The sequence below is a fragment of the Mustela erminea genome, chromosome 13, assembly GCF_009829155.1.
Source record: "Mustela erminea isolate mMusErm1 chromosome 13, mMusErm1.Pri, whole genome shotgun sequence".
Classification (NCBI taxonomy): domain Eukaryota; kingdom Metazoa; phylum Chordata; class Mammalia; order Carnivora; family Mustelidae; genus Mustela; species Mustela erminea.
Genome location: NC_045626.1, coordinates 59,334,562 through 59,348,441, shown reverse-complemented (window position 1 = coordinate 59,348,441; position 13,880 = coordinate 59,334,562). Strand labels below are relative to the sequence as shown.

General features: G+C 35.7%; 1 protein-coding gene across 4 annotated transcripts in view; it reads left to right on the top strand.

Annotated features, from left to right (window-relative positions):
• The window catches only part of PIEZO2 (piezo type mechanosensitive ion channel component 2), a 451,560-nt gene that overhangs the window by 147,985 nt on the left and 289,695 nt on the right, over positions 1–13,880 (top strand). For all 4 annotated transcript variants that reach the window (XM_032309673.1, XM_032309672.1, XM_032309670.1 and 1 more), the window contains exon 3: positions 12,866–12,991. In XM_032309673.1, coding sequence (XP_032165564.1) covers positions 12,866–12,991 — 126 coding nt within the window. The remainder of the gene's footprint in view (positions 1–12,865; positions 12,992–13,880) is intronic.

The window sequence follows — 13,880 nt, the reverse complement described above, 5'->3', positions numbered from 1 at the left end:
GCTAAGCTTATTGAACATGTACATTATGTGTGCACAAAATTTGGGGAATTTTTAGTTATTACCCATCTTTTTTTCCATACCAATCTCTTTCTCTTTTCTTTGTTAACTCTAAGGACACAAATGACATAAATTATAGGTCTTTAGATGCTCAGGTCCCTGAGGGTCTATCAAGTTTTTTAGTCTTTTGCTCTGTGTTACTTGTGTTGGATAATTTCTATTAATTTTTTTAAGTTTACTGACTCATTCCTTTGTTGTCTCTCTTCTACTATTGAGCCCATTGAGGGAATTTTAAATTTCAGAAACTGTATATTTTCAGTTCTAAAATTTTATTCATTTTTTTTCCTGTACTTTCTATTTCTCTGCTAACAACTTTGATCTTTGCATTCATTCAAGATTGTTTACCTTTACCTCCATGGAGTGGGGTTGTAATGGATGTTTTAAAATCATTTTGTTGGGGCGCCTGGGTGGCTCAGTTGGTTAAGCAACTGCCTTTGGCTCAGGTCATGATCTCGGAGTCCTGGGGTCTAGTCCCACATCGGGCTCCCAGCTCCATGGGGAGTCTCTTCTCCCTCTGACCTTCCCTCCCATGCTCTCTCACTCTGTCTCTCTCTCTCTCAAATAAATAAAATCTTTAAAAAAAAATCATTTTGTTATAATTTCAACATTTGGGTAATTTCAAAGTTGGCTTTATTGTCTTTTCTCTTAAGAATTGGTCAGATTTTCCTGATTTTTCTATGTCAAGTAATTTGGGATTATATTCTGGTCACCTTGAAGATTATGTTATGGTTTGTGCTAAAATTTTGGGGGGAACTGTTGATTTGTTTTTCTTTGTTTCTGCAGTAAGTCATGTGGGTTTCAAGTCACAAGTTTTGTCTCACTTTCTGTGGGTGGTGGTTCAATGTCAGTTCAGTTCTCAAATTCTTTGCTTTTCTGTTTCAGTCTGCCCTGCATGTGCATCACTCAGGGATCAGACTGGTACTTTAATAGTTCATTATATCATAGTTCAGTTCTCAGAGGTCTTTTGGGTTCATTCCATGCATGTGTAGTTGGGGGTGAGAGCAGACATTTACTGATATATAACAGAATTAGACGAACCTCCCCCCTTCTGGTTTTCTTTTTGCCGGTATCTCCCCTTTAATCTTTAGCTCTTGGAATCCCACTCCCTAGTTCCTCTAATCAGAGAGGTAAAACTGGGTGGGGAGGATGTGGAGACTTTAGAAGCCTTGAGGGCAGTAACAACAGTGCAGCTTTGCAACTGGGACAGTCTTTGGACCCTGGTCGCTGGTTCCAGCAGGAAGAGAGGAGACCTATTCTCAAAGAATTATGTTTGGTGTTCTTATATGTCTGGGGCTGTGTGAAAGGTTGATGCAAGACACTTGACTTGTTTCATCTAATTCAGACCTCACTCAAGGCAAAGAAGAGCAAGCATTTCTCGAAACCTTATAAAGCAAATTAATAACTCATAGCTATTTGTTTCAGAAGGTTCCAGAAAGAGAGTTTCTTTGGGAAATTATGGCATCCCATAGTGCCCTTGTCTGCTGGGGAATATAGAAAGTCATATACATGCCTAAGGCAGGATGCATACTCTAAAAAAGCTTGAGAAGATTTCAAGTTTTCACTTCTGTAAGATCTCTAGTTTCAGTGCAAGCAGAAAGTATATCCTAAGGAAGAGTTGTAAATAGGCTGTGTGCTCTCTCTCTGATACACACACACACACACACACACACACACACTCACACATAATCCTTGCTATTCAGAAACATTTCTATGTAAACACTAATGAAAGACAACACAAAGGAATGGACTACACGTGGAAAAAAATAAAGCTTTCATTAAAAAGAAAGTTTAGAAAAGTAACATACAGGGGTACCTGAGTGGCTCCCTCAGTTAAGCATCTGCCTTTGGTTCAGTTCATGATCTTGGGGTCCTGGGGTTGAGCCCTGTTTCAAGCTCACTGGGGAGTCTGATTCTTTCTCTCCCTCTGCTCCTTCTCCCCACCCTGCTTGTGCTATCTGTCTCAAATAAATAAACAAGTAAATAAAAATCTAAAGGAAAAAGATAAGTATCATGCAGCTATAGCCTACAGTAATCAACAAAAACAAAATCTGAGGCAGAAGAATCTGATTTCCAGAATTATCAGATGGTAGTATTAAAAATGTCTAGTTTTCGGCATAAAACTATGGAACATACAAAGAAACAAGAAAACATGATCTATTCATAGTGAAAATCAATAGGAATTTTCCCTGAGGAAGCAGACATTGAACTTACTAGACAAAGACTTTATGTTGCCTGTGTTGAGTATGTTCAAGGAGCTAAAGGAAACCATGAAAAAAGAGCTAAAGGAAGTGAAAATAACTTCTAATCAAATAGAGAAAATCAATAAAGAGATAGAAATTGTAAAAGGTAACCAAATAGAAATTCTGGACCTGAAGAGTATAATAGCTGAAATGAAAAGCTCATCAGAGTGTTCAAATTACAGTTCTGAGCAGACAGAATAAAGAATCAATGAAGTTGAACACAGGCCAGTTGAAATTATACAGCCTGAGATCAGAGAGAGGGAAAAAAAATGAAGAAAAATGAACACAGTCTAAGAGAATTCTGGGATACTGTCAAGCATATCAACACATGCTTAATGGGAGTCCCAGAAACAGAGGAGAGAATGAAAGGGCCAGAAAGATTATTTGAAGAAATAGTGACCAAAAACTTGACAAGTTTGAAAAAACACATGAAACTGCACATTTGAAAATCTCAATAACTTCCAAGAGGATAAGACTGAATCACATAATAATCAAATTGTCAAGACTAAAGGCAAAGAGAAAATTCTGAAAATGGTAAGAAAGAAGTGTTTCACCACCATCAAGGAAACTTCAGTAGGATTAAGGGCAGATTCTCCTGAGAAACCATGGAAACCAGAAAGCTTATACTTTTAAACTACTGAAAGAAAAACAAAACAAAACAAAACCTGTTAACAAAGAATCTTATATCATGCAAATTAAATTTTTTAGAAACAAATGAGAACAAGAAAATCCCAGATAAACAAAAAGTAATTTGTCACTCATAGGTCTGTCCTACAAGAAATGCTGAAGGGAATCCTTAGGCTGAGATGAAAGGGGAAAAAAACAGACAATAACTCAAAGACATTCAAAGACATGAAGAACTCCAGTAAAGGTATTGTATAGGTAAATATAAAATACAGTATTGCTGCATCTTTGGTTCATTACTTCTCTTTTAATTTCCTTTATTATTTAAAAGACAAATGCATAAAGCAGTAATCACAAATCTATAAATAGGTATACAATGTATAAAAATGTAAATTGTGACAACAACATAAAAAGGGGTGAAGTCATATAGAAGCAGAGATTTTGTATGATATTAAAGCTAAGTTGTTATCAGTTCAAACTAGATTATTATAAATTTAGGATATCAACTGTAATCCCTCTGTTAACAAGTAGGAAAATATCTAAAAATATATACACAAAAGAAAATGTGCAGGGAGTCAAAATGATACCCTACAAAAATTAATTAAATATGGAAGAATTAAGTAATAGAGGAAGTGAGGAACGAAAAGGGTATAGATATACAGAAAAAAATAGCAAAATGACAGAAACGTGTCCTTAGAAATGATTTTTATGTAATTGGATTAAACTCTCCAATGAAAGGCAAAGATGGTGAAATGGATGATAAAACATGATTCAGTTGTATGTTGTCTTCAGGAAACTAACTTAAATTTCAAAGACAAAGTTGGTTGAAAGTGGAAGGATGGAAAAAGAAATACTATGCAAATTATAACCAAAAAGTGCAGAGGTCATTACATTAATATTATACAAAATACACTCTAAGTCAAAAACCGTTATGGGGGCACCTGCTTGGCTCAGTGGGTTAAGCCTCTGCCTTTGGCTCAGGTCATGATCTTGGGGTCCTGGGATCGAGCACCACATCAGGTTCTCTGCTCAGTGGGGAGCCTGCTTCCTTCTCTTTCTGCCTGCCTCTCTGCCTACTTGTGATCTCTCTCTTTCAAATAAATAAATAAAATATTTTTTAAAAACTGTTACAAATAAGGCATTATATATCAATGACAGGTCAATTCATCAAGAATATACAACAAGGATAAACATGTACTTACCAAACAACAGAGTCCCCAGATACGGGAATCAAACTTTGGCAGTTTTGAAAAGGATAAAGAGACAATTCTACTGTAATAATTGGATATTTCAAAAGTCCACTTTCAATACTGGAAAGAGCATCTAGATAAAATATCAATCAGGAAAAAGAGGACTTGAAAATACCATAACCCAACAAGACTATGTGTGTGTATGTATATATATTTATATAGAGAGAGAGAGAGAGAGAGAGCTCACTGCATGAACAGTAAGAGAATGCATATTCTTCTCAAGTTTACATGAAATATGTTCCAGAAGAGACCATATGTGGAGCCGTGAAAGAATACTCAAGAAGTTTTAAAAGATTGAATCATATAGTTTTCAAATTACAATGGAATAAAGCCAGAAATTAATAACAGAAGGAAAAGTGAAAAATTTGCAGATACCTGGAAATTAAACAATGCATTCTTAGACTCCAGTGGGACAAAAAGGTAATTACAAGGAAAATTGGAGAATACGTGGAGACAAATGAAAATAGAAATGCAATATACCAAAACTTATTGGGTGCAATAAATTGAGAGAGAATTTGTTACGAGAATCAATAAAACTAAAAGTTGGTTCTTTGAAGAGATCAACAGAAATGAGAGACCTTTAGCTAAATTAACAAATCTAAAGTGAGAACAGATGCAAATGATAAAATCAGAAATGAAAGTGGAGACAATACTACCAACTGTATAGAATTAAAATAATTATATGTGAGTATTATGAACAAGGATATGCCAACATATTAGATAACCTAATTGAAATGGTGAAATTTCTAGAAACAAATTACCAAAATTGACACAAAATGAAATAGAAAATATAAACAGACCTATAAAAGTAAAGAATTGAATCAGTAATCGGAAACCTCTCAACACAGAAAAGTCTTGTACCAGATAGCTTCACTGGTAAATTCTACCAAAAATTTAAAGAAAAATTAACACCAGTACTTCTCAAACTTTTCCAAAATGTAACATAGAATAAGAGGGAACACTTCCTAACTTATTCTGTGACACCAGTAACAAAACCAGACAACACAAGGAAAAAAAAAAAAAAAAAAAAAAAAAGAAAAATTGCATCCAATACCCCTTACGAATATAGATGTAAAAGTCTTCAGTGAAATGCTCATGAACTGAATCCAACAGCACTTTAAAAGGATTATACACTGTGACCAAGTGGAATTTATTTTATCCTGTAAGGGTGGGTCAACATAAAAAAATCAATGTAATGCACCATATGAATAGGACAAAAGGGGAAATAAAAACATAATCATCTCAATTGACCCAGATTTGCATTAAAGAAGTGATTACATTAAAATGAAGCCATTAGAATGAGTCCTAATCCAGTCTATCTGGTGTTATAAAAAGGAGACGGTTGGACACACAGATTCCAGGGATGCATGTGCATAGAGAACAGACCATGTGAGGACACAGCACAAAGGCAGACACCTGAAGGCAGCAAATGAAACAGAGAGGCCTCAGAAGAAACCAGAAATTGCTGATATCTTGAACTTGGATGTTTTGTCTTCAGAACTGTGAGAAAATAAATTTCTGTTGCTTGGGCCACCTAATTGTGGTACTCTGTTCTGGCAGCCCTAGCAAATTAATACATCTGCTTTTACAGTTGCTAGTCAACACTGTGCCACAAGTTCTGGCCAGAGAAGTGAGGTGAAAAAAAAGGTAAAAGACTACCAAATTGGAAAAGCAAAAGTAAGACTATCCTTATTCAAAGACAGTATGTTCCCATATATAGAAAATTTCAAAGAATCCATAAAAATACTACCAGAGCTAATAAAGAAATTCAGCAAAGTTGCAGGGTGCAAGATCAACACACAAAAATTGGTTACATTTCTGTACATGGAAAATGAACAATCTGTAGAAGAAATTAAGAAAGCGATTCCATTTACTTTAGCAAAGCAACTAATAAAATATCTAGGAATAAGTTTAACCAATGAGGTGAAAGACTTCTGCACTGAAAATGTTAAACATGCTGACAAAAATTAAAGAGGATTTAAACAAATAGAAAATCCTATGCTCATAGGTTAAAAAATTTAATATCCTTAAGATCTCATTATTACCCGAAACAAACCATAGATGAAGTGCAATCCCTGTCAAAATTCCAATGGCCTTTTTTTTTTTAAAAAATAAAAAAGGTAATCCTTAAACTCATATGGAATTGCAAGGGTCCCAAATAGCCAAAACAGTATCGAAAAAGAACAAAGTTTCAGCCCTCACACTTCTGTCTCTTGATTTTAATACTTACTGCAAAGCTATGATAATGAAAATATGGTATTTCTATAAGGATAGAAAGGTAGACCAATAAAATAGAATTGAGTGTTCTCCAAAGAAGATACGCAAATGGCCAAACAAGCACATGAACAGGTGCTCAACATCATTAGTCATTAGGAAAATGAAATCAAAACCACAACGTGATACCACTTGACAGCCACTAGAATGACTATTAATATAAAAAGTAATTTTAAAAAATCAGAAAATACCAAGTTCTGGCAGAGATATGGAGAAAGTGGAACTCTTGTACATGGTTTGTAGGAATGTAAAATGGTGCATGCACCTGCTATAGAAAATAGTTTGGCTGCTTTCCAGAAAGCTAAATATGTAATTACCATATGATCTTTGTATGTACAATTCTTACCTATGTACATAAAATAAGTGGAAAAAGTACTCTAACAAATACCTATACATAATATTTACAGTAGTTAAAAGGTAGATACAACCCAAATATCTGTCCACAGATGAATAAATGAATAAATGTTCATACATACAATGGAATAATTTTCAGCCATAAAATAATGGAGTACCAACACACATTACAACATGACTGAACTTGAAAACATCATACTAAGAGAAAAGAAGCAGACACAAAAGGCCACATAATGTCTGATAATATTTATGGGAAATACCCAGAGACAGAAAGCTGACTTGTGGTTTTCAGCAGGGAGGAGAAGCAGGAATTGAAAAAGTAACTGTTTAGTGGGTGATACTGGAGTGATGAAAATGTTTTGTCAAGTAGTTAGAGAAAATGGTTGCACAACATTGAGAATATACTAAATGCCTCTGAAATTTTATACGTTATTTGTGTGTGTGTGTGTATAAAATACATATTTGAATTATATATATATGTAAATATATATAAAATCAGGAAATGTTACTGTAAAGGAATACTTGACAAGTAAAACCCAATTATTCATATCACATAATTATACTTTATTTAATCCTTAGTTGTCCCTATGAAAGCAATAAAAACTACAGTAGGATTGAGAAGAAATCAGAAGACTAATTCCCTTGCCTTCTGCTTATATTTATTTTAAACTTTCCATTGCCCTAAAAAGCTAATAAATTCAGCTTCCTTCAGCTATGTTTTTAAATAACTGACTACATGCCAAAACTCTGTATGTCAAAAGTTAGAAAAATTGAAAGAAAAGGCATTTTCAAATGAAATGCACATTTTAGGTAGATATATTTTATATGTATTTTAGGTATATATATTTTATGTTTATGACATTTTAAGCCTTTAAGCTTCCCTTTTTTTTTTTGCAGTTCCATGTCTTCCCTGAGGACATTTTATGGGCTCTTCTTCCTTAGGTCCATGTGAGCAGCACTCACAGAGGCTCTCAAGTCAACATTAGAAACACAGAAGCAAATATCCTGAGCTCAGAGCCTGGGGGGAGCCAATGTTCCAGCTGCCATGGCAGCAGATCAGGGGCTGGTAACTCAGTGGCTTAAAAGAGTTGCTGCAGCCACTTTGGAGAACAGTGTGGAGTTTCCTCAAGAAATTAAAAATAGAGCTGCAATTGCACTACTGGGTATTTACCCCAAAGATACAGATGTAGTGAAAAGAAGGGCCATCTGTACCCCAATGTTTATAGCAGCAATGGCCACGGTCGCCAAACTGTGGAAAGAACCAAGATGCCCTTCAATGGACGAATGGATAAGGAAGATGTGGTCCATATACACTATGGAGTATTATGTCTCCATCAGAAAGGATGAATACCCAACTTTTGTAGCAACATGGACGGGACTGGAAGAGATTATGCTGAGTGAAATAAGTCAAGCAGAGAGAGTCAATTATCATATGGTTTCACTTATTTGTGGAGCATAACAAATAACATGGAGGACAAGGGGAGTTAGAGAGGAGAAGGGAGTTGGGGGAAATTGGAAGGGGAGGTGAACCATGAGAGACTATGGACTCTGAAAAACAATCTGAGGGGTTTGAAGCGGCGGAGGGTGGGAGGTTGGGGGAACCAGGTGGTGGGTATTAGAGAGGGCACGGATTGCATGGAGCACTGGGTGTGGTGCAAAAACAAGGAATACTGTTATGCTGGGGAAAAAAAAAAAAGAGTGGCTAGGAGATGAGTGGTTTCCCATGACTTTGCTTTGCCTGAAAGACATATTGCACAGGATTTAATGGAATCTTCTCCTGGGCTACTAAGAAATCCCTCTTCCAGTATGGGCTTGTTGAATGTAGACTTGAAAGATATTCAATTTATGGTATCTTGATATTTTCATTTAGTGCCTCAATTTTCTTTTGTGACATCAGAGTAGTCATCAAGTCATTACACTGTGGCAAACAGTTTTCTTAACCCCTAGAGAAGAATTTTAGGCTAAGATGAGATAATGCAACTTTTGGTTAGATCTTAAAGATCACTATGTGCATTTGCACATGTATACGGAAATATAAAATTATATATGCCAATATGACATGTATGTATTTAGCTTATGTATTTATCATTATGTAAATATAAAATTTGTATGTACATAAATATGTAAATATACCACATATCTACCATGTATATATTTGCCATATAAATAAATTTTATTATGTATAAAGTATTAGAGTGTCAAAGGCCTGGCAGCCTCTCTAAACAGAGTTGCATGGCCAGAGGCAGACCAAGGACCAGAATGTAGGTCACCCCATCCAACACCCACCTAGTCCTCTTCAGAGAAGTGTTGCAACAGTTTATTCATCAATTCACAAGAATAGTTTTATTTTAGGATTGTTCAGAGTGTCTCTCATTTTGTTGATCTACTCTTGCTTGTTTGTCCCCCATTCTCTTTCCTATTTCCTGCCTCCCCATGTGAAACTATACAAATGTGTTTTGTACATATAAAGATCCACATATGTTCTGCTTTCATGCACCTAATGTATTAAGAGGCTTATTCAACTCATTTTTTATATATTCATCTCTTTCGTGGTGGAAAATTGGAATGTCTCCAATTCTCTGCTACTACAGACAAGGATATAAAGAATATCATGACTCAAGCCCCCATGTAGACCTGCTGCAAAAATTTCTCTGGAGTTTATAACTCAGAGAGTGATTGCCAAGTCAGAGCCTTAGGCATACTTAACTACTGACCTCCAGAAGGACTACCAGTTTCACATGACTAGCAAAACATTCGCTCCCCTTATAAAAAAACCCGATATTATGAATCTTTATAATTTAATATGATGGCTATAAAATGTTAACCCGTTTGTGTCTTAACTATAATGTCTCTATTAAATGTCTCTATGCTTTTTGTTCCTCTGTATAAACATATTGCCCTCTCAAGTTTTCTCTTGTGAGATGCTTATTAGATGTACTGCTTCTATTCTATAGGTTGACCAGTCTTCTTGTTGATATGCAAGCATTCTTTATCTATTTGAAGTATTAATTTCATGGAAACTCCTCTCTAATCTTAGATTTCCCAGTTATTCCTCTGTCAGTGAATTTTATTTATGGTGGCATTTGTTGGATTTTCAATTTTAATGTGGTCAAATTCATCTATTTATTTATTTATTTATTTATTTTTGGCCTTCTAACTTATGCTTTGGGTCTTAGTTTAGAGGCAATCCCCATGGAAAAGGCACGAAGTTATTCTTTCATGTTTTCATCTATTGACTTTTTAGAATTTTCTCTTTCACATTTAGGTCTTTATTCACCTGAAGATCACTTTTGTGGCAGGGGTATAGCATCATCATCATCATCATCATTATTATTATTATTATTAATTTATTGAAGCCATTTTTTCATAAGCTAGCCTGTTCTGACTACCTTGTGGGATCAACTTTGACGTTTATCAAATTCATGTAAGCAAATTAGGTTTTTTTCCTGAACTCTATGTAGTGTTCCATTTGACTTTTTTCCCTTTCTGTAAGAAATCTAAGTTCTGTTTGTTTTATTTTAACTTACGGATTTATAGCATACCTTGATTGTCTATTAGGACAAACACTCCTCACCCATTTTTTATCTTACTTCTCAAAATTTCAAAGTTGGTCTGGCAATTCCTAGTTTTTTTCCCCCCAATATATTTTTAGATAAGTTTGTTGAATTCCTTAAAAATTCTTTTCTTATATTTTGAAATATGTTTGTTGGTGGCCTGAAGGTTTCTCCTGGCATTTTATTTGAAGTTGCATTGAACTTGTAGACTAAATTTGGGAAAAACTGATTTTTTTTCATATTGAGTTATCTCATTCATGAATGTGGTATATCTCTTCATTTATTCAGGTCTTATAGTTTGTTTTTCTGTTGGATTTTACAGTTTTGTCCATAAAGGTCTTGTGTATTTTTTGTTACGGGTTTTTCTTGTATATATTTTTTCAGTCCAGTTTCAACCTATAGGATATATTTATATGTATATAATTTATCACAAGGGATTGGTTTGCACTATTGATTATATGAGCTGCCTGAGCAAGTCCAAAATCCATAAGGTAGGCTTTCAGGAAGGTTAGAAGTATGGTCATGGACAAGTTGAAATTCATGGGCACAGTCAAACTACGATGCTCTGGTGACAGAGTTTCCTTTCTCTCTCCCTTCCCCCCACCCTCTTTCTCTCCCTTTCTCTATTCAGACCTATTTTCAAGACTTCTAACTGATTGAATCAGACCAGCCCAAATTGTCAAGGACACTATCAGTACTTAAAGTCAGTTGATTATGGACTTCAATCACACCTCTAAATTCATGGCACTATGTAGATTAGTGTTTTGATTAAATAACTGGAGACCATTGCCTAGCCAAACTGATACATTGGCAAAACCTTTTACAGTACAGTTTTGTTTGCTAACTTAAGTTATGTTTTGTTTTCTGTTTGATTATTGCTAATTAATGTAGAGGAACTATATTGATTTTTGTAAGATGATATTGTGTCTAAATCACTTTCTGAATTGTGTTTTTTCTGGTGGTTGGTCTGGGGCTTCACTTTTATATTCTGTGTTGGTGATGCTATCATCTGCAAATAGTTTAAGGGTATGTTATCTGCAAACAATTGTAGTTCTTACAATTCTTGATTCTTTTTCTTATCTGATGACTTTGGCCAGTGCGCCCACTGATACATTAAGTGATGGCAAGGATAGCAAGTGTCCTTGGTCGTTCTCTGACAGTAATGTATATCTAAAGTTCCACCACAGACAGGATGCTTGCTTTAGTTACGGTATTGAATCCTTCATCATTTTATGGATATTTCCTTCGATTCCTAGTTTATTGAGTGTTACCTTCTTTCATCATAAATAGCATTTGTATTTTATGAAATGCTTCTTCTACATCCATTTAGAAGATTATGATATCAGCCCACTGGTGTGTAACATACACATTTACATTTACTAACGTTAAATCACATTTGTTTCTCTGCAATAAATAAACCCTAGTTATTTTGGGAGCGGGGAGCAGGTAGTAATTGACACAAAATGTTTCACTAGTTTCAGGTATACAACATGGTGATTCACCTTTTCTGTATGTTACATATGCTTACCACAAGTGTAGCTACCATTCATCTGTCACTATACCATGCTAGGACAATATCATTAATAAATTCCCAATGCTATACCTTTTATTCCCATGACTTATTTGTTCCATAACTAGAAGCCTATGTCTCTCACCCCCTTTCACCTATTTTGCCCATCCCTCCACCCGTTCCCTCCTGACACCCACTAGTTTGTTCTCTGTATTTATAGGTCTGATTCTGCTCTTTTCAATCTAGCTTATTATGATGTGTTATATTCTTACTATGCTTGTTCAGTTGGTTAGCAAATATCTTTTCTGATAATGTATGTCTCTGTTCATAAGTAAAACAGGCTTATAACTCCTCTTTTTATTTTCTAGCCTGATTTTGCTTTAAACGTCAAGTTACTCTAACTTTGTAAAATATTTTAGGAAATGTCCCTTCCTTCCCTACTCTCTGCAACTACTTTTATAAGATAGGGGTTGTTTGTTCCTTCAACTTTGGCAGAACTCTTACAAAATTTTTTGGGCCAGGGACTATTTGTGGGTCCATTTTGTGGTAATTTGTCATCTAATAAGTAGGAAAGCATTTTTCTTTTACATTGAATTTTTAATCAATATTTATTTATTTATGTGTTTATTTTAGAGAGAGAGAGTGCGTGCACGAGCTGTGGGGAGGGGTAGTGGGAGACTCAGACTCCCCACACTGAGCAGGGAACCCCATGCGGGACTCAATTCCAGGACCCTGGGATCATGACCTGAGCCAAAGGCAGATACTTACCTGAGCCACCCAGGTGCCTGAATTTTTAATCAATATTAGTTGTATAATTTTATAAAGAGAATAAGATAGCTTTAGCTTTGGACTAATAATTGAGTATTATTACACCTGATACACTTCCAAGTGTGTCTTATAATAGATGAGGCAGAAATGGGATCCAGATGGAACGCTCCAGATGTCAGATTAAGTCCGTTGCCTTTGAAACTCCCTTAATTCTCCATGCTTCTTCCCGTCTAGGACATACGGGCCGGCTATTAAAGTCTCTGTGCTTCACCAGTCTTTCCTTCCTGTTGCTGCATATCATCTTCCATATCACGTTGGCTAGCCTGGAAGCTCAACACCGTATTGGACCTGGCTACAACTGTGAGTGTTACGGTGATTTTTTTCCCCTTCATATTATGGATGAATAAAGCTATGTGTCATAATGCTCATAACAATCTATACAGCAATTACATGGTAGAATTCATGATCATTTCTGGTCATTCAGCGATCCTGTACTGCAACTGTCATGGAAAATTGGGTAATACAAGCAACTTAATGAATGAATTTTCAACAAAAATTAGATATGAGGTCCCTATTTGTAGGCAAGACATTATTACTGGGCTTAGTCTAAAAAAACAACAGCAAGATTTATATTAGTCCCTGGAGCATACAGTACAGCTAGTGAGGCAAGCTATGTACAATTTCTAACATGACTAATATGAGTACAAAAATTGGATAACATTATATGACTGTGACCTCAATCCTATTCTATAGCATAATGGAAGATTTCATGTGCCTTTGTAGGAAAAAAAATACAATGACATGTAGTTTCTTTTTTATTTATTTAAGATTTTATTTATTTATTTGACAGGGAGAAAGCAAGATCACAAGTAGGCAGAGAGGCAGGCAGAGAGAGGGGGGAAGCAGGCTCCTTGCTGAGCAGAGAGCCTGGTGTGGGGCTCGATCCCAGGACCGTAGGATCATGACCTGGGCTGAAGGCAGAGCCTTAACCCACTGAGCCACCCAGGGGCCCCAATGTAGTTTCTTTTTTTTTTTTTTTTAAGATTTTATTTATTCATTTGACAGACAGAGAGCACAAGTAGGCAGAGAGGCAGGCAGAGAGAGAGAAGGGGAAGCAGGCTCCCTGGCAAAGCAGAGAACCCAATCCGGGACTTGATCCTAGGATCCTGGGATCACGACCTGAGCCGAAGGCAATGGCTTAACCCACTGAGCCACCCAGGCGCCCCTGTAGTTTCTTTTTAATTGAGAG